The sequence below is a fragment of the Theropithecus gelada genome, chromosome 16 (genome assembly GCF_003255815.1).
Source record: "Theropithecus gelada isolate Dixy chromosome 16, Tgel_1.0, whole genome shotgun sequence".
Taxonomy (NCBI): domain Eukaryota; kingdom Metazoa; phylum Chordata; class Mammalia; order Primates; family Cercopithecidae; genus Theropithecus; species Theropithecus gelada.
Genome location: NC_037684.1, coordinates 61,718,873 through 61,746,397, shown reverse-complemented (window position 1 = coordinate 61,746,397; position 27,525 = coordinate 61,718,873). Strand labels below are relative to the sequence as shown.

Here is a 27,525-nt window from a genome sequence, read left to right as displayed (position 1 = left end):
CTTCCCAAGCCCCCAATGCATGCTGGGAGTTGCAGTCCCTTTTCGAAAGGCTGGGGCGGCCGTGATGTCATCGGTGGTCGCCGGGAGCCGCCAGCACGTGGCGAGGAAGGGGCGGTGCGCGCCTGCTGTCTGCACCTGAGAGGGGGCAGGAGCTGCCGGCGCTTGCGCCTCCTGCTGCCGTGCCCTCCCGACATGCCGGAGGAGGCGGGCTTCCCGCCGGCCAAGAGATTCCGGCCGGGCTCTGGGCCTCCGAGCCGCTCTGGGTCCTTCCCTCCTGGGAGGCAAGTGGTGATGCTGCTGACTGCGGGCAGCGGCGGCAGAGGTGGAGGAGGAGGCCGGAGGCAGCAGCCGCCCCTGGCCCAGCCCTCGGCCAGTCCCTACCCTGAAGCTGTGGAGCTGCAGCGCCGGAGTCTGCCCATCTTCCAGGCGCGGGGACAACTGTTAACCCAGCTCCGAAACCTGGACAACGCGGTCCTCATCGGTGAGTGGCCGCGCCGGCGGGCTCTTCCTTGCACTTCGTCCGTGGCTTAGCTAAAGCAGTTTTTCTTACATGCCTCTCAATCCCTTTCGTTCTTGGTTTCAACAAACCTGAATACCTTTTCTGGGCCAGACCTGGAGAGGGGCCTCGAAGAAGGGTCCGGCAGCCCTGCCCTGGAGGCGCTGGACAGCCCGGTGAGAGTGACCGACGTGTGTAGGCAAAGACTCACCTTCCGTGTAAAAGGATAGAGACACGTACCGGGGGCTTGCGGGGCTTAGGAGAGTGGATCTGACCCAGTTTGTGAGGAGGTGGCTGGGGAGGTCGTGTGGGAGGGAGGGCGTTCTAGGCAGGAGAGAAAGTCTTTTGAGAGATGGGAACCTGAACACATTCCGGTGGAAAGGGAAGGTGTAGTTTCTGGTGCATGAAAACAGGCAGAGTTGTTGGGCAGGGACTGATTTCAAGGGGCTTTCATCCCCCACGTGTTAGAGGAGATACTGAAGGACGGAAAGGATGAGCAGCCAAAAAGGGGAAGGAGACCCATGAGTGCTGCTAGTCAAAGGAATACAGAGTGAGCAGATGCAGCAGTCCAGTCCAGTTTCACTGGACTTGGATGTGATGCCCACTGGATTTGGATGTGAGCTATTTGTAAGAGTTAAAGAAAAAGGAAAGAAACACGAAACGCGGCTGGCAATTAAAGACGGGTTTTCTTTAGTTAAAACCTGAGAGGCGCTCCTGGCCGAGTTCGGTCAGGAGCCGTTTCTCTTACAGACTTAAGAGTATATATTGGTTTTAGGGTGAGGGCCCTTATCACAAGCTTGGAATGTTTATAGGTGTGGAGAAGTTTTTGGCGGGATTGGACTCTCTTTGGGAGGAGGGGAGGTTGTCTTGGAGCAGACATCTTTCCGGCCCGGAGGGGGGTTATCTCCCGGCTAACTCTTCTCGGTCAGAGCCAGGTTATCTTGGGGCTGACATGTGTCTGGTCGGGGATGAGTTCGGAATGTCTCTGATTGGAGATGTTATTTGTGGTCTATGGTCGTGCTGACCTTAGCCATTACGCTGATGCCCTTTGGATTTAGGCGGTTTTTTAAGGTGAACTTTTGAATGAGGGGCTTGTCCAAGATGGTGATGCTCCTGCTCTGTCAATCCAGACCCTTCAGTTATAAAAAGGAGGAGGGACGGCATGTTCTTTCTGGCTACTTCCTGTTAACGAGGGGACGGAGAGTTTCCTGGCCTCAGGTTGACTGTAGGAGCAATGCCATCTGTAGATGTTTTTGGGGAGTTTGTTTGTGAAATGGCCATGATCCTGTCAGTTAAAAATCTTTGAAAAAGGTTAATTAGGCAGGGTAAGAACATTAGTCCCTTGGCCGGGCGCGGTGGCTCACGCCTGTATCCCAGCACTTTGGGAGGCCCAGACGGGTGGATCACAAGGTCAGGAGATCGAGACCATCCTGGCTAACACCATGAAACCCCTTCTCTACTAAAAATACAAAAAATTAGCCGGGCGAGGTGGCGGGCGCCTGTAGTCCCAGCTACTCGGGAGGCTGAGGCAGGAGAATGGCTTGAACCCGGGAGGCGGAGCTTGGAGTGAGCCGAGATGGCACCACTGCACTCCAGCCTGGGTGACAAAGCCAGTCTCCATCTCAAACAAACAAAAAAGAATATTAGTCCCAGGCATAGTATTAGGAGAGAGCCCAGGAATAGGATGACGCATGCTATGATTTTGTTTTCAAACCAAGAGTCCATTTGGTTGTTTTGGTACCCCCTTAGCTTTTTAGCCTTTTTTTTAAAGTTATTTTAGCAGCGCTTTTTACTCGGGCCTGATTGGTTGATATAGAAACAGGCGTGAGCCCCCGCGCTGGGCCCCCTCAAAACAATTCTTTAAACTTTTAAAATAGGTAAAAATGTACATTCTTATCCCTCCTTATAATCTTTTTGCCAAAAGTGTATTTTACTTTCCTTACACACCTTGCACGTAAACTGCTTCTTCATCAGTTTTAAATGCATGTTACATTGTTAACTTTTTTTTTTTTTTTTGAGACGGAGTCTCGCTCTGTTGCCCGGGCTGGAGTGCAGTGGCCGGATCTCAGCTCACTGCAAGCTCCGCCTCCCGGGTTCACGCCATTCTCCTGCCTCAGCCTCCCGAGTAGCTGGGACTACATACATTGTTAACTTTTAGCAACCTTTAGCTTTGTTGAAAACCTTGGTAAGTTTGGGATTTTAATTATGCGCTAGGTGTACAGCTAGGACTTAGACAGAAGTGCAGATAAGAAGTGCTGGCTTATTTCAGCATTTAGCTCCTTGCGTCCTAGGTTTTAACCTAGCTGCAAAGCAGGCAAGTTGTACAGCTAAGAGTTGTAGTGACATTTTATAAAGCATTCAGGAAGCGTAATCACTTTTAAATTGTGAAACATTTCTTGCATAAATTTCCTTTTACAAAATTTTTCACGACTTTCACAGTCTCTGACACTATTGATCGTGGATCCTTTGGAGAGCTATTTCAACAAAGCTCTGTGGGTAACAGCTGATTTGACATTGAGCTGAGGGCTGAAAGCAGGGGGAGCAGGCTTCTGTTTTGAGAAAAAGGAGGGAAGCTGAGAGGAACTTTACAGATGCTGCTCAATTTAGAACGGGGTTATGTGTGGACGAACCCACCCATCCTCATAAGTTGAAAATATCCTAAGTTGGAAATGCATTGAATATGTGCAGCCTGCCTTCGGTGTGCTCGGAACATGTACATTAGCCTATGGTTTGGTGATATCATCTAACAGAAAGCCTATTTTATAATAGTCTTGAATATTTCATGTAATTTATTAAATACCATACTGAAAGTGACAAACAGTTGTGTGGGTACTCAAAAGAACAGTTGCTACTGTATGGTTTTGACTTTTGCTCCATCCTGAAGTCGAGCAGTTCTAAGGCAGGGACCGTCTGTATTCAGAGGTTGAGGGGAAGAACTCAATAGGGAGGGAGGCTGAAGATAGAATCGAGCTAACGGAGCAAAGATCAGGAGGTGTGGGGAAGCGGGGAGGTTGGCCACAAGCGCTAGATGCAGGGCTGGTCTGGAAGAGGAGGAAGGCTAAGAGGCTGCAGGGCTAGAGAATGGATGTAAGGACTGTGCACTGCAGAAGGGCTTGTAGGGGCAGGTAGGGAGATGATCACATTTTAGAACCCCACTTCTCGGCCGGGCACGGTGGCTCAAGCCTGTAATCCCAGCACTTTGGGAGGCCGAGACGGGCGGATCACGAGGTCAGGAGATCGAGACCATCGTGGCTAACACGGTGAAACGCCGTCTCTACTAAAAAATACAAAATACTAGCCGGGCGAAGTGGCGGGTGCCTATAGTCCCAGCTACTCGGGAGGCTGAGGCAGGAGAATGGCGTGAACCCGAGAGGAGGAGCTTGCAGTGAGCTGAGATCCGGCCACTGCACTCCAGCCTGGGTGACAGAGCAAGACTCCGTCTCAAAAAAAAAAAAAAAAAAAAAAGAACCCCACTTCTGTGAGACAGGTTCAGGAGCCCTGCTCAGAATGGGAGTCACTGGGCTTCAAGTGGGCCCTTGGGGAGGATGGAGACAAGACAGGCTGCAAAAACAAGAAAACAGATCCTGGTAGTACTGGTGCCTAGGTGCATTTCGGCTACACTATAAACTCAGGTTTGCTTCTGCACAACCAAATTATAGGTTGAACATCCCAAATCTGAAAATCCAAAATCCAGAGGGGGCTCCAAGGAGCATTTCCTTTGAGCATCATGTCGGGTGCTCAAAAAGTTTTGGATTTGGGAGCATTTAGGACTTCAGATTTTCACAATTAAAATGCTCAGCCAGTAAGTATAATGGGAATATTACAAAACTTGAAAGCATCCAAAGTTCACAACACTTCTGGTGCCAAGCATTTTGTATTTTACTTTAGCAACACTCAGTTGCCCTGGTACAGGAGCAGGAAAGATGGACAGAGACATTAATTCAAGTTTGGGGTTTTGCCTAGTGGATTCAGCAGGAAGATTGCAGAATAATCAAATTCTTAGTCTGATTCTTGTCTGGGTCAGGAAGGATGAGCAGTCAGAGGGGGCTGACAGACTGACGGGAAAAAAAACCCCACAAATAATGGGACTGGAGGACTCTGTGAGGTCAGAGAGGCCTGGTGATAACTGGAGGGAGGGGAAGGATGCGCAGATTTGCTGAGTTTTTTGCTCTAATCAGGCACTATTAAAGGAACTCACACAAGGCAGGAAATAACATTTACTGCGTGCTTATTGTATGCAAGATACTCAAGTACCTGTGAGGGACTTGCAGAGCACTGCCCCCCCCCCTCCCCGGGAGCTTCTGGTGTTGTGGGAGGATGGACACATTTAAACGCTTTTGTACAACGCAGGATGGTCAGCGCTGAAAGAGAGATGAACAAGGCTCTCTGGAGCCCAGAGGAGGGCCACCTCTGCAGCCAGGAGAGCGTGTCTGAGGCCTGACTCATCTTAGAGTTTGCCAGGCAGGCAGTGTGAGGGCAGGTGCTCTGCCCATAGTGTGGGCAGAGGCAGAGGGGTTGAAGGGAGGCAGCAGGCTGGGGAGTGGCCAGGAGTTGAAGGCAGCAGTGCATGAATGGATGTCTCTGCATGTCCATCAGTATGCAGAAATCTATGTAACAGTTGTATTTTATTTTATATTTTAACTATGTAAATTATTTTATTTTATATTTTAACTATGTAAATTGCCTTTTGAACATTTATATCGTTTCCAGTTTTTTTCTGTCAGGAGCAAAATTGAATAAAATCTCTTCGAAGCTGTATCTTTATACACAAGTTTACTTATTTTCTTAGAATCAATTTCTGCAAGCAAAATTGCGGGTCAAAGGATTTTAAAGATTTAAAAAACATAATTTGGCCTCCTAAGAAATAATACCAATTAGCCAACTAACTTCGCCAGCAGTACACGTACCTGAATGCCCGTTCTCCTGAGGCTTTACCAACTCAGAGTATTTTATCTTTTACTTCTGACTTTGAGCTGTTTGTTTGGTGAAATTTATATCAATTTGCTTTTTGTTGTTGTTGTTTTTCTAAGACAGGGTCTCATTCTGTTGCCCATGCTGGAGTGTAGTGGTGTGATCATGGCTCACTGCAGCCTGGACCTCCCTGGCTCACGCAATATGCCCACCTCAGCCTTCAGAGTAGCTGGGACCACAGGCGTGCACCACCACGTCCAACTAATTTTGTATTTTTTTAGAGACAACTCCTGGGCTCAAGTGATCCTCCTCCCTTGGCCTCCCGACGTGCTAGGATCACAGGAATGAGCCACTGTGCCCAGCCAATTTGCATTTCTTTTTCTTTTTTTTTTTCTTTCCAGACATTGTCTCACACTATCTCCCAGGCTGGCATGCAGTGGCACAATCATGGCTTACTGTAACCTTGAACTCCTGGGCCTCATGATCCTTCTGTCTCAGCCTCCCTAGTTGCTGGGACTACAGGCACATGCAACCACACCTGGCTAATTGTTGTTGTTGAGACAGGGTCTTGCTGTGTTGCCCAGGCTGATCTTGAACTCCTGGGCTCAAGAGAGCCTCCTACCTCGGCCTCCCAAAGTACTGAGATTATAGGTGCCAGCCCTGGTGCCCAGCCCTAATTTGCATTTCAATGAGCCTTTTTTTTTTTTTTTTCCCTCTCTCCTAGGGGAAACTGGCTCTGGGAAGACAACTCAGATCCCTCAGTACCTGTATGAAGGAGGGATCAGCCGCCAGGGCATCATTGCTGTGACCCAGCCTCGTCGAGTAGCTGCCATCTCTCTTGCTACTAGAGTCTCAGACGAGAAGAGAACTGAACTCGGGAAGCTGGTACCTGGTTCCTTCTTTACTCTTAACACTTCTTGACTAAACAGTTCTCCCACCATGCCCGCTGCCTTTTATTTTTCTAAACAAGACTCCTTTTACATAATGAGCTGCTTTCTTGCCTATTCTTCCGAGAGTTCTTTACAAGCTCCTGAGAGATCAGGAGCTCTATTGGTCCCATGTGCTTTGCTTTCAAAATCTGTTGTCAAGTTGGATAAATTAGTTGTTTTCTTTGAACATCTTAAGCCTTCAGTAACCTCTGTTAACTCTCTTATCTATATGTCTTTCTAGAAACATTGTAAGCATTATGCCAGTGTATATGTGAGTATTGAGAATGAGTCTCAGAACTGTATATAAGACAGATTCGTGTGTGTGTACTCATTTCACTTAAAAATATTTTAGACATCTTTTCATATCTGTACATAACTTCACATGAAACTTTTTTATTTATTTATTTATTTATTTATTTTATTTTGAGACTGTCTCGCGCTGTCACCCAGACTGGAGTACAGTGAGTGGCACAATCGCGGCTCACTGCAACCTCTGCCTCCTGGGTTCAAGCGATTCTCCCGCCTCAGCCTCCGGAGTAGCTGGGATTACAGGCAGCCGCCACCACGCCCGGCTAATTTTTGTATTTTTTAGTAGAGACGGGGTTTCACCATGTTGGTCAGGCTGGTCTCAAACTCCTGACCTCATGATCCACTTGCCTCGGCCTCCCAAAGTGCTGGGATTACAGGTGTGAGCCACCGCGCCCGGCCCACATGAAATTATTAAATAGCTTGAGCTAGAAGGTTAATTTTAAATATTCCTTGTAATAGTTACAGTAATTGCAGTTGAAGTAAACTTGACCATGGTCTCTCCCAGCTAGACTGCATGCCTCCCAAGGGAGTAGGAAGGGTTGGTGTTGGTCTTGTCCACTGTGGTGGTGCGAGCGCCCAACTTAGTGCTGGACGCAGCAGGCGCTCAAGAAATGTTTGATGACCGAATAAGTTGTTTCTCTGCACAGGTCGGCTATACGGTGCGCTTTGATGACGTCACCTCAGACGACACCAGGATCAAGTTTCTGACAGACGGCATGCTTCTGCGCGAAGCAATTTCAGACTCTTTGCTTCGGAAGTACAGCTGTGTCATTTTGGATGAAGCTCACGAACGGACTATCCACACAGATGTGCTCTTTGGAGTGGTGAAAGCCGCACAGAAGAGGAGAAAGGAACTAGGGAAACTTCCTCTGAAAGTACGCATAACACACAGAAGCAAACAGGCCTGGCCGGGCGTCGGGGCTCACTCCTGTAATCCCAGCACTTTGGAAGGCCGAGGCGGGTGGATCACCTGAGGTCAGGAGTTCGAGACTAACCTGGGCCAACATGGTGAAACCCTGTCTCTACTAAAAATACGAGAAATGAGCTGGGCATGGTGGTGTGTGCCTGTAGTTCCAGCTACTTGGGAGGCTGAGGCAGGAGTCACTTGAACCTGGGAGGCGGAAGTTGCAATCAGCAGAGATCGCGCCACTGCACTCCAGCCTGGGCGACAACAGTGAAACTCCGTCTCGATTTTTTTTTTTTTTTGAGACGGAGTCTTGCTCTGTTGCCCAGGCTGGAGTGCAGTGGTGCGATCTCGGCTCACTGCAAGCTGCGCCTCCCGCGTTCACGCCTTTCACAGGCACCTGCCACCACGCCCAGCTAATTTTTTGTATTTTTAGTAGAGACGGGGTTTCACCGTGTTAGCCAGGATGATCTCGATGTCCTGACCTCGTGATCCACCCGTCTCGGCCTCCCAAAGTGCTGGGATTACAGGCATGAGCCACTGTGCCCGGCGAAACTCCATCTCAAAAAAAAAAAAAAAGGAAAGGAAACTGGCCTGGCCTGTGTTCTTTAGCAGGGTGTTCTCCTCTGCCTGTTCTGCTCAGAGCCTTGGAAGAAAGTCAGCTCTAATGGAGGTGGCACAGGCCTCAATCATCTGCTTTTGGGGCTTGAGAGGGACATGGAAAGGCTGTCCCAATGTTTGCTTCTGGTCCTCTTCGTTCTTTCATGCAGGTGATTGTGATGTCAGCTACGATGGATGTGGACCTGTTCTCTCAGTATTTCAGTGGCGCCCCCGTCCTCTACCTAGAGGGTCGGCAGCATCCGATCCAAGTGTTTTACACCAAACAGCCTCAGAATGATTACCTGCACGCCGCGCTTGTCTCAGTCTTCCAGATCCACCAGGTATGGTGTGGGGGGCAAATTCCCAAAAAGTTGTCTTTTATCTTGCAGTTGGTAGTGAGAATATTGAGCCTTAAAAAGCAAAGCTACTGAATAAAAAAACAGCTTTGTGAGTTGTGTCATCAACATGAATAAGGAAGCCAGGCGCAGTGGCTCACGCCTGTAATCCCGGCACTTTGGGAGACCAAGGCGGGCGGATCACCTGAGGTCAGGAGTTCAAGACCAGCCTGGCCAACATGGTGAAACCCCATCTCTACAAAAATACAGAAATTATCCGGGCCTGATGGCGGGTGCCTGTAGTCTCAGCTACTCAGGAGGCTGAGGCAGGAGAATCGGCTGAACCCAGGAGGCGAAGGTTGCAGTGAACCGAGATCGCACCACTGCACTCCAGCCTGGGTGACAGAGGGAGACTCTGTCTGGAAAAAAAAAAGATGAATAAGGAGTTGATTTGCTGTGTCTGGATTTTTATCCTTTATTTATGGTGTCTCTCCTTTTCTCTGAAAAGAAAAATAATTCAACTCTGACCAGCAGCTTTCTTACACTGAGCCAGAAAATTGCCATGTTAGAGCAGTAGCTTACCAGCTTTTCTTGATTATAACCCCTATTAAGAAGTACTTTTGGCTGGGCGCAGTGGCTCACACCTGTAATCCCAGCACTTTGGGAGGCTGAGGTGAGCGGATCACGAGGTCAGGAGATCGAGACCATCCTGGCTAACATGGTGAAACCCCATCTCTACTAAAAATACAAAAAATTAGCCAGGCGTGGTGGCGGACGCCTGTAGTCCCAGCTACTCGGGAGGCTGAGGCAGGAGAATGGCGTGAACCCGGGAGGTGGAGCTTGCAGTGAGCCGAGATCGTGCCACTGCACTCCAGCCTGGGCGACAGAGCGAGACTCCGTCTCAAAAAAAACAAAAGAAGCACTTTTTATTTTGCAACCCAGTACACTATACATATAACTGAAATAAGTCTATGAAACACCGCTTCTGGCCAGGCATGGTGACTCACACCTGTAATCCCAATGCTTTGGGAGGCCAAAGCAGGAGGATCACTTGAGTCTTAAGAGTTCAAGACCAGTCTGACAGCATAGCAAAACTCTGTCTCTATAAAAAATTATAAAAATTATTTTTTAAAAAAGAAACTACGTCTTTTACTACATGTAGGGTACTCTGATATTTTATGCCTCATTTAAAGAAAAAGTTGGCTGGGCACAGTGGCTCACACCTGGAATCCTAGCACTTTGGGAAGCAGAGGTGGGTAGGATTACTTGAGCTCAGGAGTTTGAGACCAGCCTGGGCAACATAGCAAGACCTCATCTCAACTAAAAATAAAAGTCAGCCAGGTGTGGGGGTGCACGCCTATAGTCCCAGCTACTTGGGATGCTGAGGTAGGAGGATCACTTAAGCCTGGAAGATTAAGGCTGCAGTGAACTATGATCGCTGCACTCCAGCCTGGGAGACAGAGCAAGATCCTATCTCAAAAAAAGAAAAAATTGACATTGGCCCAATAATGGGTTGCAACTTAGAGTTTTGTTGTTTTTTTTTTTTTTACTATATTAGGAGAATATTAAAAAATATTTTCTCATTTTATTAAACATTTACTTCAAAAATTTGAATCATTGAATCATTTTTGTTTAATTTGTATAAAATTCAATATTTTTACCTTCCTATTGGCTTTCTGAGAAAATCCAGAGGCAAACTTTTAAAATTAATTTTTATTTAATTTACTTATTTAGAGACAGAGTCTCATTCTGTCACCCAGGCTGGAGAACAGTGGCATAATCATAGCTCACTGCAGCCTCGATCTCCTGGGCTCAAGCAATCCTCCTGCCTTTGCCTCCTGAGTAGCTGAAACTATAGGCACACACCACTACACCTGGCTAATTTTTTTTATGTTTTGTAGACACAGGGTCTTGCTATGTTTCCCAGGCTGGTCTCAAACTCCTGGCCTCAAGTGATTTTCCCGACTCAGCCTCCCAAAGCACTGGGGTTGCAGATGTGAGAAACCGTGCCCAGTCAATTTTTATTTTAAAAGAAGTGATGCATATGGGGTTTAAAGTTTTAAAAAGTCAAGTAGTCTGTAGTAAAAGGTTCATAATAAAAGAATAACAGTTGTTTTTACTTCAACATCCCAGATTTCTGCTGTTTAGGGCACCTCCTTTCAGTCTCTACATACTGCTTTCGTATTTCTAAACTACCTTGCTTTTGCCACTGTTTCTTGAGTTATGGGTATCAGGCATCGTATGCTAATTTCTTACCATGGTGACAAGAGTTTAGAATTGCCCCTCCCCAGCCCTCTTTATCTCCAGCCTCTTGACAGTTCTATCATGATGTTTCTGTTTAGGTTTTTGTTTTAGAGGCAGCATCTTGCTGTGTTGCCCAGGCTGGTCGTGAACTCCTGGGCTCAAGCAATCCTCCTGCCTCAGCACTGGGGAGTAACTACATGCTTGCACCCTTGTGTCTGGCCTATTATGATGTTTTCTGAGTCCAGTATCAATACTAACAATATCATGACCACACATTGCTAGTAGCACACCGTCATCCCTATACCTTGTTTCTTGAACAACACAGTTGTGTAAGCTTTGTAGGTAGCTCTGGCTCATTTTTTTCCAAATGTTCCAACATCTCTCATGTGCCAATCGTGAATGGTTCTGTGTTCAAGCACAGTCTGTCTTTTCAGAGTCCCTTACGCTGCTGTTCCAGTTAGGGCAGGTGGCTCTCCTGGGCCTTTGTGCAGTTGTTATCATGACTCTTCCCTTTGTCACCATTTTCCCGTGGTGAAGCCCAGCGCTTCCCAGTCTCCTGGCCGCCCTGGGTAGGAGAGGGAACTGGAGGGTTTAACCACGCTATACTCAGACTTTGAGCCAATCCCTGGGTTTTCACTCTCCCACAACACGATGTGTAGTTCCCTCCCTCCAGCCAAGTCAAACAGCCGCTTTCCCCTCTCTCTTCCAAAGTGATTTGAGCCTCCTCATCTGTCATTGTCTTTTTTTTCTGAGACAGTGGCCTTTACGGTCGTTTTCATAGTATTTGGGGAAGAAGCCTGCCTTGTTTAACTGCGGAAAGCAAACGAGATGAGAATTTTTCATAAATGGCAGCTGCTGGTGCATTAGGTTACCCTGGCTTTGATGAAATCTCCCACTGATGAGGTTTTGACTGATTTAGATTTTGTCCTGTCTGTGTGTACCTCTGAACAATTGTTCTGTTAATACTGGGCTGAAAAAAAGATACACATTTTAATAATATGTATTTTTACATATATACCTAAACATACATATAATTATTAACATTTTTTTCTATTTATTTTGCCATTAGGCGTTTTTTTGTTTGGTTTTTTTTTTTTTTTTTGAGATGGAGTCTCACTCTGTCGCCCAGACTGGAGTGCAGTGACATGAACTCGGCTCACTGCAACCTCTGCCTCCCAGGTTGAAGCCATTCTTGTGCCTCAGCCTCCCGAGTATCTGGAACCACACCCAGCTAACTTTTGTATTTTTAGTAGAGATGGGATTTCACTGTGTTGGACAGGCTGGTCTCAAACTGTTGACCTCAACCCATTTGCCCGCCTCAGCCTCCCAAAGTGCTGAGGTTACAGGCATGAGCCACCTCGCCCAGCCCATCAAGCACTTTATTTTATTTTATTTTATTTTTGAGATGGAGTCTCACTGTGTCACCCAGGCTGGATGGAGTGCAGTGGTGCGATATCGGCTCACTGCAACCTCCGCCTCCCACGTTCAAGTGATTCTCCTGCCTCAGCCTCCCGAGTAGCTGGGATTACAGGCGTGTGCCACCATGCCTGCCTAATTTTTTGTATTTTTAGTAGAGATGGGTTTCACTGTGTTAGCCAGCATGGTCTTGATCTCCTGACCTTGTAATCCACCCGCCTCGACCTCCTGAAGTGCTGGGATTACAGACATGAGCCACTGCGCCTGGCCCTATTTAATTTAATTTTATTTTATTTTATTTTTTTATTTTATTTTGAGAGAAAGTCTTGCTCTGTTGGCCAAGCTGGAGTGCAGTGGCACAATCTGGGCTCACTGCAATCTCCACCTCCCAGGTTCAAGCAATTCTCTTGCCTCAGCCTCCTGAGGAGCTGGGATTACAGGCACCCACCACCACTCCCAGCTAATTTTTGTATTTTTAGTAGAGACAGGGTTTCACCATGTTGGTCAAGCTGGTCTCGAACTCCTGACCTCAGGTGATCTGCCCACCTTGTCCTCCCAAAGTGTCAAGCACTTTACATCAAACAAATTAATATGTCTGATCAGAAATCAAAGAAAAATCAGGGCATTAGGTATGTCATTCACACTTGGGTGTTGTTCCCTTTGAAAGTGAGGAACCCCATTAACCTCAACAGCTCAAGCAGTTGTCCAAGTATACAGTGTATGTTTGGGGGCGTGTGAAAGCGCTTTCGACGGCATCATTATTAAAGGCTCCTTTTCCAGCGTGGCTGCATCTGTTCATTTCCACGGATTAGGATTTCCCCAAGTTGCCTTCTGTTTTGTCAACCTCGTCTTTCAAGATGCTTACAAAAGGAAGGAAGCCTCATGCAGATTTTATTTGCTTGCCTGATTATGCTTTTCATGGTATTGTTCTTGTTGGAAAAAACAATCTGATGATTTTCCTTCAGAATTTCATCACTTGGCCTATAAACATAGCTGGCTAACTCCTATATATTCCAGTTTTGTTTTTTATGTTTTTGAGTCAGGGTCTCATTCTGTCGCCCAGGCTGGAGTGCAGTGACAAGCAACTGGAACTACAGGCATGTGCCACCACCCCTGACTAATTTTTTAAAAAGTGTTTTGTAGAGATGGGATCTTGCTGTGTTGCCCAGAATGGTCACAAACTCCTGGCCGCAAACTATCCTCCCGCCTCGGCCTCCCAAAGTGCTAGGTTTACAGGCGTGAGCCATCACACCCAGCCTATTACCATTTTATGCACTGCTGGTCGGGGTTCTCTCCAAGCTAGACATCAACTTTTAGGCTCATTTACATTTCCATGGTTAAGAAAAATAACTCTGGGAAACATCATCAATCACCATTGTCTTTTTCTGTGCAAGCTGCAATTCTATCAATGCCTAGTAAACCCCCTCTACCTTTTTTACAGGAAGCCCCTCCTTCACAGGACATCCTGGTGTTCCTCACCGGGCAGGAGGAGATCGAAGCCATGAGCAAGACCTGCCGAGACATTGCAAAGCACCTCCCAGACGGCTGCCCTGCGTTGCTGGTCCTTCCGCTGTACGCCTCCCTGCCCTATGCGCAGCAGCTGCGAGTCTTCCAAGGGGCCCCAAAGGTGAGTGCACCACCTCTTCTCTCCAGCCCTATTGTGGGCACCCAGACGGATCCACCAGTGAGGTCTGTGTACCTATTACCAGGTTCCAGATAAGGTGTATGGGATGGGCTACCCAGGTACCAGATGAGTGCATTGAGGAGGCGCAGGAGCACAATGCACAGTGACATATATGGCGCTCCTGTGATGGGAGCAGGGAGGCAGTTGTTGGGATGAGGGAGAGTATAATCCAAAGCTGCAAGGTGAATGAGTGACTTCTAAGGACCCGCATAAATTGCATGTGTCCATTGTGGCATTTATTGTGTGCCTTTGCCGTGCCAGGCACTGTGCTAGCTTTGATATCCACTGTCTCTCATCCTCATGGGAACCGGCAAGGCCGGTGATGATCCCATGGGGATCGCGAGGCCCCAAGAGGGGAAGTCACACTTGCTCAAGGAGCGCATAGTAAGTCGCTGGCGGGGCCACGATTCCAACCCACATCTACTTGCTTCTGATTCCTGTGCTTGTTCCGCTACATCTCATTGCCTCAAATTGACCTTTAAGACTGCAGCGTCCCTTCCCCTGCCTAGTTGAATGACCAACCATTCATATTAATGACTGCCATTAATAATGGAGTCATCTTTTCGTGGTCCTGAGTGACTTGTGGAAATCAATGGTGAGAATATGTTTGAAGGCTTCTGAATCATCCGTGTGTCAATGCGGCTTTTTGGTTTTCTTCCTCCTTTTAGGGCTATCGCAAAGTGATCATTTCAACCAACATCGCTGAAACCTCCATAACCATTACAGGAATAAAATATGTAGTTGACACGGGCATGGTTAAAGCAAAGAAGTATAACCCTGGTGAGAATTTGTAGTTCATGAATGTCTCTCCTGTGTCTAGTGAGCAGCCACTGAAACTGTAGTCCCGCAGTTTTCCCCTGAGTGTTTCATGTTTGTAACTAGCAAATTCGGGTGGCAGGCGCCATGAGTGAGATCATCTACACTCCAGGTCCACAAAGGAGTCCTGAGGCGGGTATGTGAGACAGGAAGTAGAGGCAGGAAGGAAGAGCCCAGGTCAAGCAAACTTGGGCACACAGGGTCTGGGACCTGAGCAGAGGGTCCAGTACCCCATCAGAAGTTGGCTGTAAGGCCAGGAATAGCTGGGTGTCAATCAAAGGCTGTCATCAGAAACTATATATAAATATATATATGGCTGGTATGAGCTCCCAGGTTTCCTAGGAAGGAACCAGATCCCCTGGCTGGGCTGAGGCATAGAAGGAGCACTGGCTTCTCCTAAGAAGGTGCGGTGGGAAGCTAACTTCAGGTCATCTTGACTCATATCTGTTTGATACTTCGCTTTATTCCACTGAGGAGTGGAGGCCACTGAAATTATTGCTCCCAATTATTGAGCTGAAATGCTCCAGCAAACATTTGAGGGTCGTGACTTCCACAGGTGTATCTTTTTGAGATGACGTTAGGTGAAAGAGCTTGGGTCTCCAGTGCCTGGCTAAGAATACACCTTTATCAAGAAAATGAACCTCATTTACTGCTAGAAAACAGACATCACATTATTTCTGTCTTACAACAGAACTGGGAGGGAGGATAAAGCTCCCAAGTGATTTGAGGCATTGAATTCCGGAGTCGTTGATTGATAGTATGACCACCATCCTCGTTTGCTGAAACTGTCCCAGTTTTAGCACCCAGAATCCCACATCCCAGGAAACCCTCTGTCCCAAGCAAACGGGAGGGGTTGGCCGTCCTACCACCTAAGGCAAGACCTCGGAAACTCTTCTGGCCCCTTGCTGCATGCGTGAGTTTTCTCTGACGTTTTCGTGACAGATTTCACACTGGGCTTATTGCAAAGCCTTGTTTCACTAGGGCCAAACCGCTGCGGAGCATCCTGGTTTTGCGCTGTCCATTGTGCTAGCCTTGAGGTTTTCTGGACCCCTGTGTTGCTGAAAGAACCACTGGTGTGCTTCTTTTTATCAACACTGTAGAAAGAGTTTGTTCATGTGATGAAGCACTAATGGGGCTCACTCTCCGTCCAGACAGTGGTCTTGAGGTGTTAGCAGTGCAGCGGGTATCGAAGACGCAGGCTTGGCAGCGCACAGGGAGGGCTGGCAGAGAGGACAGTGGCATCTGTTACCGGCTCTACACGGAGGAGGAGTTTGAGAAGTTTGATAAGATGACCGTGCCAGAGATCCAGAGGTAGGCACCTGCACTGCTGCCGTTTGTCCCCACGTCTCTCCTGCTTGCCCAGAGCTGCGGTTTTACTCACACTCCTCCGTGAGTGGTTCTGACTCACTGGCAGAGGGATCAGGTGATGACCCTGGCCTCACGCTCTTCGCAGGTGTAACCTGGCCAGTGTGATGCTTCAGCTTCTGGCAATGAAAGTCCCAAATGTGCTCACCTTTGACTTCATGTCCAAGCCATCTCCAGGTAAGTGAAATCCACAGTTTTGCAGAAGGTGGGTGAGGAGACAAACAACAACAAACGGACCCTTCCAAAAAAATAAAGTATTTTGGTCATCTCCTTTATTTAATTGTGTGGATAACAACATTAGTTATTAGAGAAGCATCTCAAAATCATGAAATGACAGATAAATTGATTGACTTTTAAAGAGACAGAGTCTCACTGTGTGGCCCAGGTGGAAGGGCAGTGGCTACCCACAGGCCCCATCACAGCCTCCAACTCCTGGGCTCCAGCGATCCTCCCGCTTCAGCCTTCCAAGTAGCTGGGACCACAGGCATGTGCCAGTGCTCCTAGCTATGAAATGATAGATTCTGTACTGTCAGCACCATCAATAAGTTTCCTTGACCTCTGGAACCAGTGAAGGTCATCATGTGAGTCCTTGGGTTACTACAGAACTGTAATGAAATTGTGCTTTTTTCAGCACAGGGACTGCAAAGATCACATTTCTGTGCCTTTAACTGGAATTTGATCAGTCTCCTGTTCATTGGTAATTTCTCTACAGTGGAAGAACATAATTGGAAATCTTTATGATAGTAGCTTTGGCACCTGGCCTCTCATCAATGCACCATTTTCCTTTTCTTCCTCCCGTTCCTTTTCTTAAGTAATGCAATTGGTTTAAAAAAAAAAGAAAGAAAACACAAAGTCAGCAATTGATTGGGTGTACAAGGGTCCTGTCCTAATCCTCAGGTTCATAGTTTTCTTCCCCTAGAACAACCACTGGAAGTATTTTCTAGTAGACTTCTAGAGCAAATGTATGCATATGTGAGTATATGTAGTATGTTTAATTTTATTTATGTATTTATTTATTTATTTTTGAGACAGGGTCTCGCTCAGGTTGTCCAGGATGGAGTGCAGCGGCACATTCTCAGCTCACTGCAGCCTCAACCTCCCGGGCTCAGGTGATTCTCCTACATCAGCTTCCCGAGTAGCTGGGAGTACAGGTGTGAGCCACCAAGCCCCCGCTGTAGTATGTTTTTGTTTTTGTTTTTGTTTTGAGACAGGATCTCACTCTGTTGCCCAGGCTGGAGTGCAGTGGTGCGATCCCAGCTCACTGCAACCTCTGCCTGCCAGGTTCAAGTGATTCTTCTACCTCAGCCTCCCAAGTAGCTGGGACTACAGGTGTGCACCACCACACCCGGCTAACTTTTGTATTTTTTAGTATAGATGGAGTTTCACTATGTTGGCTGGGCTGGTCTCGAACTCCTGACCTTGTGATCCACCCGCCTCAGTCTCCCAAAGTGCTGGGATTACAGGTGTGAGCTACCGCGCCCAGCCTGTAGTATGTTTTAAACCATAAACAGCAACAAACATTGAACATTGTTCTGTGCTTGATTTTTTCCCTTCATTGCTAAATCCTTACGAACAAATGATGATACATAAGGTATAAGGAATGATTAAAATCCAACACCTGTGTACCCAGTTGAAGCCCCCAGGGCACCCCCGCCACCCACTTGCCCTCACCTCCTTCCACTCCTTTGGGGTAACCACTCCCACATTTTGTTTGTAATTGCCTTGCTTTTCTTTATTGTTTTACTATATGCGTCTGTATCCCTAAACCACCTGTTTGTTCTTTGTTTGTAAGTTTATGTTATTGAGTAAACTGTTTTCATTCAGCTTGTTCTGTATAGTTTATTTGTGTTGATGCTTTTTCACATTAAGTGCTATTCTATTCTGTGAATAAACCAAAATGCATTTATCCATCCTTCAATTGGTAAATATTGCTTTAAAAAAAGCGATGAGAAGGCCGGGTGCGGTGGCTCACGCCTGTAATCTCAGCACTTTGGGAGGCCGAGGCGGGCGGATCACAAGGTCAGGAGATCGAGACCATCCTGGCTAACATGGTGAAACCCCATCTCTACTAAAAATACACAAAATTAGCCGGGCGTGGTGGCGGGTACCTGTAGTCCCAGCTACTCGGGAGGCTGAGGCTGGAGAATGGCGTGAACCTGGGAGGCGGAGCTTGCAGTGAGCAGAGATCACGCCACTGCACTCCAGCCTGGGCCACAGAGCAAGACTCCACCTCAAAAAAAAAAAAAAAAAAAAAGCAATGAGAAACACACTGCTTTCTTTCATTTAATACATTTTACAGATCACTCCTTATTGGGATGTATATATTTACTGCATCCTTAGAAATGCTTTTTTATTCTTTAATAGGTAATGTATTTACACGGTTCAAAGTTTAAAAAATATAAAATAGTAAATAGTGATAATGTCCGTCTCACCCCTCTTTGTCTCCCAGCCTCCCCAGCTGGCCCCTGAGACAACTGCTATTTCCACTGTTATGTGTTTGCTTCTGGCGATAGGGTCTCTGTGCGATGTATATCTGCAGGTGAAATTTGTAAGTGTAGCATTGCTGGGTCAAAGGTTACACTTTTGGTGTGTGTATTCAAAATCTACATACATATTGCTAAATAACAGGTCATTTAAAAAGGGAATTGAGGCCAGGCGCAGTGGCTCACACTTGCAATCCTAGCACTTTGGGAGGCCAAGGCAGGCGGATCACCTGAGGTCAAGAGTTTGAGACCAGCCTGGCCAACATGGTGAAACCCCGTCTCTACTAAAAATACAAAAATTAGCCAGCCATGGTGGCATATGCCTGTGGTCCCAGCTACAGGGAAGGCTGAAACAGGAGAATCACTGGAACCCAGGAGGTGGAGGCTGCAATGAGCTGAGATCACACATTTGCACTTCAGCATGGGCGACAGAGCAAGACTCTGTCTCAAAAAAGAAAAGGGAGGCCAGGCACAGTGGCTTATGCCTGTAATTCCAACACTTTGGGAGGCCGAGGTGGGTGGATCACAAGGTCAGGAGATCAAGACCATCCTGGCTAACATGGTAAAACGCTGTCTCTACTAAAAATACAAAAAATTAGCCAGGTGTGGTGGTGGGCACCTGTAGTCCCAGCTACTCGGGAGGCTGAGGCAGGAGAATGGCGTGAACCCAGGAGGCGGAGCTTGCAGTGAGCCAAGATTGCACCACTGCACTCCAGCCTGGGCGACAGAGTGAGACTGCGTCTCAACAAAAAGAGGGAATTGGACTGAAGACAGTGACGTCATTCTTTGACAGGTGTGTCAAGAGGGCAGTGGTGGTTATGATGTTTTGATGTTTTGCTGTTGTTTGATGTAGAGTTATCAAAAGCTCCCAGAAATACTGAACTGGCTGCAACTTCATTCTTTTTGGACTTTTGGCTCCTTTTTATGTCTCTGTTTCTTTAGATCACATTCAGGCGGCCATTGCCCAGCTGGACCTGTTAGGTGCTCTCGAACATAAGGATGACCAGCTTTCCCTGACTCCAATTGGAAGAAAGATGGCGGCATTTCCTTTAGAACCCAAATTTGCCAAAGTAAATGATACCCTCTCCTCAGTCCGCTTTCTGTACATTAGAGTTAGCCATCCCAAAGTAGAACCATTAACCCAGTGCTTCTCGATTAATCTCACTTTTTCTCTTAAATAATTACCAACCCCTAGCTTTTAAATAGCCCTCGTTGATGTTCAGTGTGGGATTCAAAGATACGAAGTCAAGAGCCCTACCCACAAGAAATTCGGAACTCTGTAGGGAAGGCAGTCACCTGTTTTATTTAATATGAAAGAGTGAAATAACACTCATGTACATAGCCATGGTTTTAGAAATACCTGTCCTTTAATTCCTTAGAAAGGAAGCTGCAAAAGCAATGTACAGAAATAGTGCGTTCTAAAGCTAGGAGAAGGCTGGGTTTACACAATTTTAAATTTCGGTTTGCAGACCATCCTCATGTCCCCCAAATTCCACTGTACAGAGGAGATCCTGACCATTGTCTCCCTGCTGTCTGTGGACAGCGTCCTCCACAACCCTCCTTCCCGGCGAGAGGAAGTGCAAGGGGTCCGCAAGAAGTTCGTATCCAGCGAGGGGGATCACATGACCCTGCTCAATATCTATCGGACCTTCAAAAACCTGGGTGGAAATAAGGTGAGCCTTGTCTTGCTCCTGTTCTCCAGAGACAGCCGCTTGTCTCTGCTGCGTGCTTCCCTTTTTCTACTGAAGCCGCACAAAAAGTACACTTTGCCTTTGTGGCTGAATGATCTAAAGAATCACAAAAAGAAAGCCAGACATCATTTCGGAAATGCCTCAGTACTGGGAGGTCACCAAAGAAATGTCACTCCGGTCTCTGCTCTGAACCGTGTTTAACTCAGCAAGACTTAAGCGACTCCCAACCCATCAAAACGTAGTTGGAACTTAATAAAGTAATATGTCTAATAATGGTAGTGCATACCAATTAATGAGTACTTAACTCCGTGCCATGCCCCATGCTAAGCACTTGTTAATGTATGATCTCATTCAGTACAGTACTTCTAAGAAATGAGCACTGCTATTATTATCTTTTATATTCATGAAACATAGTCATGGAAATGAAGCTTCGTGCAGTTGAAAAACTTGCCCAGGGCCAGGCACCATGTCTCCAGCTTGTAATCCCAGCACTTCGGGAGGCCGGGGCGGGTAGGTCACTTGAGCCCAGGACTTCCAGAGCAGCCTGGCCAACATGGCAAAAGCCCGTCTCTACTAAAAATACAAGAATTAGCTGGGCATGGTTGTGCACACCTATAATCCCAGCTACTCGGGAGGTTGAGGCAGGAGAATCATTTGAACCTGGGAGGCAGAGGTTGCGGTGAGCTGAGATCGTGCCACTACACTCTCAGCCTAGGTGACAGAGCGAGACTCTATCTCCAAAAAGAGAAAAAAGAAAGAAGAAGCCTTACATAAATTGGGCATTTCTGTTTTGTTTTCTGTGTCTGTTCATCTCCTTTGTCCATTTTTCTACTGGGTCGTTGGTCTTTTTCTTAATGACTTGTAGAACTTTTAAAATCTATTCTGGAGATTCTGATATTTTATTGGGTATGATGAGACAACTATCCCAAGTTGGGAAACTTTAAGTTTTTCTTTAGTTTAAATTATTAATAGTTTTCCTTATAGTTCATGTTTCTTGATATAAAGATATTTTCCTACGTTCCTTTTTGGCACCTAAAGTTTTTCCTCTGAATTCAACTGTGTTCTAAAAATGTTGTTATATTTTTTCTATAGAAATGAGAGGCTTGTTAGCTGGGCATGGTGGCACGTGCAGGTAGTTGAAGCTATCTGGGAGGCCGAGGTGGGAGGATTGGTTTGTGGTGAGCTATGATGTATCACTGCACTCCAGCCCAGGGAACAGAGCAAGGCCCCGTCTCTGTGAACAGATAAATAGTGAATGAGTGGATTGTGATATCGTTCTGTCTCCTATTCAGGATTGGTGCAAAGAGAATTTTGTCAACAGCAAGAATATGATGCTGGTCGCCGAAGTCAGAGCACAGCTGAGGGACATCTGCTTGAAGGTATTGTCCCGGTCCTAGTGTTCTTTGGGTGACAAAGCTGTTACTTCGTTCAAGGTAGACATTTTGAAATTGCTTATTGCTAGTGATTATAAAAGGATTTCTCATTGTAGAAAATTTCACAAATAAGAAAAAAGGAAGTTACCCACAATTCCACATCTCAGTAGTTTAGCCTATTTCCTACAGCCTATTTTTTATTGTATTTTTTCACATAGCAAATTCTATGTATAATTTATATTTGGTTTTATAATCTTTATAAGCATTTTCCAGGGTTAGAATTCTTCATAAGATTTTAAGTGGGAATATCTCCATTATTTCCTTTTAGATTACCCAAGTCGTATATAGTTGTTAAATATTTACACAATGCAGAAAATAGTGATTTATAATGTAGAAAGTTTAAAAAGTCTCCCATAATCCTGCCCCTCCAGAGATAACTACTGTTAACAGTTTGGGGTAGATCCTTCTAGAATTTGTTTCTGTGTATGTATGTTTTTGTGCATGTCTGTGTGCCTGTGTACAAGCACACACATACACGGATACGTGTATATGAGGTACTGTTCCACAACTTCTTTTCTTCCACATGGCTTCACTCCTTTTCCTTTTCCTTTTCCTTTTTTACTATTTGAGACAGAGTCTTGCTCTGTCACCCAGGCTGGAGTGCAGTGGTGCCATCTCGGCTCACTGCAACCTCTGTTCACTGGAACTTCTGCCTCCCAAGTTCAAGCGATTCTCCTGCCTCAGCCTCCCGAGTAGCTGGGATTACAGGCTCCTACTACCACGCCAGGCTAATTTTTGTATTTTTAATAGAGACAGGGTTTCACCATGTTGGCCAGGCTGGTCTCGAACTCCTGACCTCAGGTGATCCGCTCGTCTCGACCTTCCAAAGTGCTGGGATTCCAGGTGTGAGCCACCGCGCTTGGCCTCACATGTGTATTTCTTGAATCCTTCTGGGCTTTTGGTGCTGCATGTGTCTAGCTCATTCATTTCAGTGATTTCATAGCATTTCATTGTATTCACTGCAGTTTATTTAAGCCTCTAGTAACGGTCATTTAGGTTCTGCCTCCTGCATATGTGCCGTGGTGTGCACAGAATGAATTTCTAGATGGGGAATTTGGATTTCGTTAGATATTGCCAAAGTGTCCACCACAAAGTGTTTTTTCTTTTCTTTTCTTTTTTTTTTTTTTGAGACGGAGTTTCGTTCTTGTTGCCCAGGCTGGAGTGCAGTGGCACGATCTTGGCTCACCACAACCTCCGCCTCCTGGGTTCAAGCAATTCTCCTGCCTCAGCCTCCCAAGGAGCTGGGACTACAGGTGTGACCCACCACGCCCAGCTAATGTTTTGTATTTTTAGTAGAGACGAGGTAAAGTGCTGGGATTATAGGCGTGAGCCACCACGCCCGGCCAATTTTTTGTATTTTTAGTAGAGTTAAGGTTTCACCGTGTTAGCCAGGATGGTCTTGACCTCCCAAAGTGCTGGGATTACAGGCGTGAGCCACCACTCCCAGCCTAATTTTTTGTATTTTTAGTAGAGACGGGGTTTCACTGTGTTGGCCAGGCGGGTCTTGAGCTCCTGACCTCAGGCGATCCACCCGCCTCGGCCTCCCAAATTGCTGGGATTCCGGGCGTGAGCCACCGTGCCTGACCCACGAAGTTTTATATTAGCTTTTTATTCCCTCTTAGAGTACATGGTGTTTGAAAGGCCTGTTGTGGTACATTTAATGCTTGCATGACACTCCACATTTTATGTCAGAGGTAGAGGGTCTCGTGAGTGTTCTTTTGCTGTTGATCACTGAGACAGTGTCCGTGTTTTTGCTGTCGTCACAGGCACTCTGTGGCGAATGCCTTGTGCCCCCTCAGTGTGGACACTCCTGGGAGACAGTCACAGCCCGTACCCAGGCCTGTGTCTGATGCCAACGGCCTGTAGTTAGCACTAGAGCTGTTTCTTCTCTTAGTAGCCTGTTGTATTCGGTCTTTCACACAATTTTTTTTTTTTTTTTTTTTTTTTTTTTGAGACGGAGTCTCGCTCTGTCGCCCAGGCTGGATGCAGTGGTGCGATCTCCGCTCACTGCAAGCTCCGCCTCCCGGGATCATGCCATTCTCCTGCCTCACCCTCCTGAGTAGCTGGGACTACAGGTGCCCGCCACCACGCCCGGCTAATTTTTTTTGTATTTTTAGTAGAGATGGGGTTTCACCGTGGTCTCAATCTCCTGACCTTGTGATCCGCCCGCCTCGGCCTCCCAAAGTGCTGGGATTACAGGTGTGAGCCACCGCGCCCAGCCCAACATTTTTTCAAACTGCTTTTGTATTTGAACAGTTTCCTGCCAGTCTGTCTCTTGGCTTCGTAAGTTTTCTCAATTATTGACAGTAGAAATGGCGCTTCTCTATTAGTTCTGGATTTAGGACTCTGTAGTGGCCAGGGATACCTCTCATTATATGCCAGGCACTGGCCAAGGTCCTGAGACTTTACAGACATGCCTGCTCAGTAACTAAGTAATAATCTAGACGGTGACCTGACGTACATACACTCACGCCAGGAGGCCATCAGATTAAAGTAACCACTATCATTTATGAGGTGTTTGTTCAGCCCTGTTCTGAATACTTTTTATGTGATCGCTTTATTTAAACTCGTTTCTTTTTTTCTTTTTTTTTCTTTTTTAACTCAGACCTTAACCCAAAGGATAAAATCCTCTTTTCAACCTATAAGACTGATTCTGTTGTTACTCCCATTTTACAAAGGATGAAACTAAGCCTAATCAGGTTAAATAATTTGCCCCAAATCACTCAGCCAGTGAGTGGTAAAGCTGATAGTCTGGAAGGAGAGACCAGCACTTAGCCTCTGGGGCTTCCTGGAGGTGGTGACAACTGAGCTAGATCTTGACAGATAAGGAGATAAAAGAGTATCTTCCAGGCCAGGTGTGGTGGCTGGCTTATGCCTGTAGTCCCAGCACTTTGGGAGGCCCAGGCAGGTGGATTGCTTGAGGCCAGGAGTTCAAAATCAGCCTGACCAACATGGCGAAACCCCATCTCTGCTAAAAATACAAAAATAAGCCGAGCGTGGTGGCACGTGCCTGTAATCCCAGCTCCTCAGGAGGCTGAGGCACAAGAATCGCTTGAATCCAGGAGGCAGAGGTTGCAGCGAGCCAGGATTGCGCCACTGCACTCCAGCCTGGGCAACAGAGCGAGACCCTGTCTCTTCAAAAAAAAAGTATCTTCTTCAGGCATAGATCGGCTGATTGTCAACAACAGCAGAAACCCTTGAGCCATCATAAAGGACAAAAGATTTTTCCAAGGATCGAAGGGTGTTTCTGAGAACCTGTAGGCAGGAAATAGAGTCACAGGAACTAGAAAAAGCCTGCAGGAGCCAGGGCCGCTGCTTTCTCTGGACCTGCTGCTTCTCTTGCTTCGAGTACCCTCTGCGTGCCTCCTTCCCTCTTCCCCCCTTTACCTCCACATGGAAGTGATTGCTCTGCATGGCCCCTCCTCTCAAGAGCCCAGCAGAGATTGACAAGTTTTCCAGTTTCAAACCTAACAGATGCCTGGAAGAGAGAAGCTGGCCAGCTTAGGTCCAGCGAGTGTGTACCACTGGTTTGTTCATCTGTGCCCAGGGGCGTAGGTTACATGACCCGCTCATCCAGAGCAGTAGAACAAGGACATTGACTGGTGACTGACATTTCCTCTGATGAGACAAAGGCAGCATTTCTACTAAGAGCCGCAAATGTGAAGGCACAGAGATAGGAATCATGAAACGGGGCGAGGAAAGAGAAGGCAGCCAACTATGGGGAACCATGGAGTGTCTAAAGAACAGTGGTGAGGCTGGGCGTGGTCGCTCACGTCTGGAATCCCAGCACTTCGGGAGGCCGAGGCGCGCAGATCACTTGAGGTCAGGGGTTCGAGACCAGCCTGACCAACATGGTGAAACCCCGTTTCTACTAAAAATACAAAAATTAGCCAGGCGCGGTGGCGGGCGCCTGTAATCCCAGCTACTTGGGAGGCTAAGTAAGGCAGTAGAATCGCTTGAACCTGGGAGGTGGAGGTTGCAGGGAGCTGAGATCGCGCCGCTGCATTGCAGCCTGGGCGACAGAGCGAGACTCAGCCTCAGAAAAAGAAAAGAAAGAAAAAGAAAAAGTGCGGTGAAAGGAAAGATGGGGGAGCGGCTCAGGGCGGCTCCTTCGTGGCTCCACCTCGGGAACTTTGCGTTGTTTTGCAAGGAGCGATAGAGACAGTGTTGAAGGTGTCTGAGTGGATGGAGAGTGGTTTGGGCCGTGCTTTAGGTAGATGAGCCTGGCAGCAGCATGTGAGGCGAATCGGCATGAGGAGATGGTGAGATGGTCAAAGCAAGAGGGAAGGGCCTTTCCTTTCTGGGTGTCCTGATGGAATTTAGGTGAGGGGTGGGTCACGCAGCCTGCCTGTGGTCTGGTGGCTAACGTGAGCGCCTCCCTCCCAGCCCTGCCTTCGCAGGCAGTAGTTTCCCTGTTTCTGGTCCGCCCTCGTCCAGCTGGGCCTTCTTCCCCTGACCTTGCTGATGCTTGGTGACCACCTCTGAATGTCAGAATCCACTTTGTTAGGCTCACAGTGCGGGCTGCATTTGCCCCGATGGGTCCAGTTTCCCCAACACACTGCATAGTGCTGACCAGTGTTTGGGGTCGGCTCCATTCCTCGCTTTCTCCCGAAACAGATGTCAATGCCAATCGTGTCATCCCGAGGAGACATGGAGAGCGTCCGCCGCTGCCTGGCTCACAGCCTCTTCATGAGCACTGCCGAGCTTCAGCCAGACGGCACCTATGCCACCACGGACACCCACCAGCCGGTGGCTATCCACCCGTCATCCGTCCTCTTCCACTGCAAGCCAGCCTGCGTCGTGTACACCGAGCTGCTCTACACCAACAAGTGCTACATGCGGGACCTCTGCGTCGTGGATGCAGAGTGGCTATACGAGGCTGCCCCTGAATACTTTAGGAGGAAGCTGAGAACTGCCAGAAACTGAGCCGCCCCAGGATGCCACCAGAATCGCTGGTCCCTGGGAGGTTGGACTCCAGTCGTCCTCACAGCAGCCTTCCAGGGCGGCGCTTAGAGAAGCCTTGGAGTCAGCTGAGCGTGCCTGACTTCCAGGGGCTTGAAAGCATCTTTGCTTCACCTCCCAGGACTGACCCATGTAGACATGGACATATCATTTGTACCTGGAAGCTTCAAAATTATGCTTCTGGTTCTTACTGGGTGACTTTGACTTAATTAACACCTGAGCCTCAGTTTTCTCATCTGCCAAATGGGAGCAATAATAATAATCCTTATAAAATTGGGTTCATAAAGTTTAGAGAAAATGAATGGAAGGTATCCAGAACTATGCCTGGAGCACACCACACATACAGGGAGTTGGGAGCCATTAGGCTGAATGTTGCTGCTTTCCACGTGATGTGAATTAGGTACAGCAACATCCCAAGTTCTTGTGACTGAGGGCGATTTTCTGGAAGGGCCACAGGAGGTTGCGGAGCTTGGATGTTGCCCTTGGTTCTTGTTTAACGTCTATCTGTATTCAGTTTTAAAATAGAAAACACAACTGACTTCTGTAGAAGTTTCCACAGGGAGGTGCTGTTATCTCGTACCTCCTGGGATGGCGATCCCTACTGAACACTTATGTCTGGAGGTGGACCGCTCTGTGTCTGTCTCTAAGCAGAGACCAGTAAAGGAGCCTCCTGGTCCTCGGTACGTGACCCTGTTGGTGCGTGACCCTGTCATGCTTTCAGGAGACATGTAAGCTTCCCGGGTGAAGGCTGATTTATACCTTCTGAATCCTGTCACACATAGACATGGGAAACTGGCCTTTCAGTGTTTTGTGTGTGTCGGTGACTCCCACATACGCAGTTGCCATTTTTCCCTCTAACTGGGCACCAGCGAACACGTGGGCATGAAGAGTGACTCGTACCATTTCAGCTGTTTCTTTTGGGGCAGAGCCCCTGGTCAGAGGTGGTG

The 27,525-nt window shown here is 47.3% G+C and overlaps 1 protein-coding gene across 2 annotated transcripts; it reads left to right on the top strand.

The window, feature by feature from the left end:
• Positions 1–27,525, top strand: DHX33 (DEAH-box helicase 33). Of its 2 annotated transcripts, XM_025362362.1 has the most exons (12): positions 2–481; positions 6,132–6,292; positions 7,293–7,520; positions 8,320–8,490; positions 13,586–13,771; positions 14,497–14,608; positions 15,796–15,955; positions 16,098–16,186; positions 19,435–19,562; positions 19,962–20,165; positions 21,476–21,562; positions 26,234–27,254. In XM_025362362.1, exons 1-12 carry the CDS (start codon positions 16–18, stop codon positions 26,540–26,542), a joined length of 2,301 nt encoding a protein of 766 aa, XP_025218147.1. In that variant the 5' UTR covers positions 2–15; the 3' UTR covers positions 26,543–27,254. The 2 variants fall into 2 exon arrangements, with proteins under 2 accessions (XP_025218148.1, XP_025218147.1); XM_025362363.1 differs by lacking the exon at positions 6,132–6,292 and having other exon boundaries at positions 1–481; positions 26,234–27,525.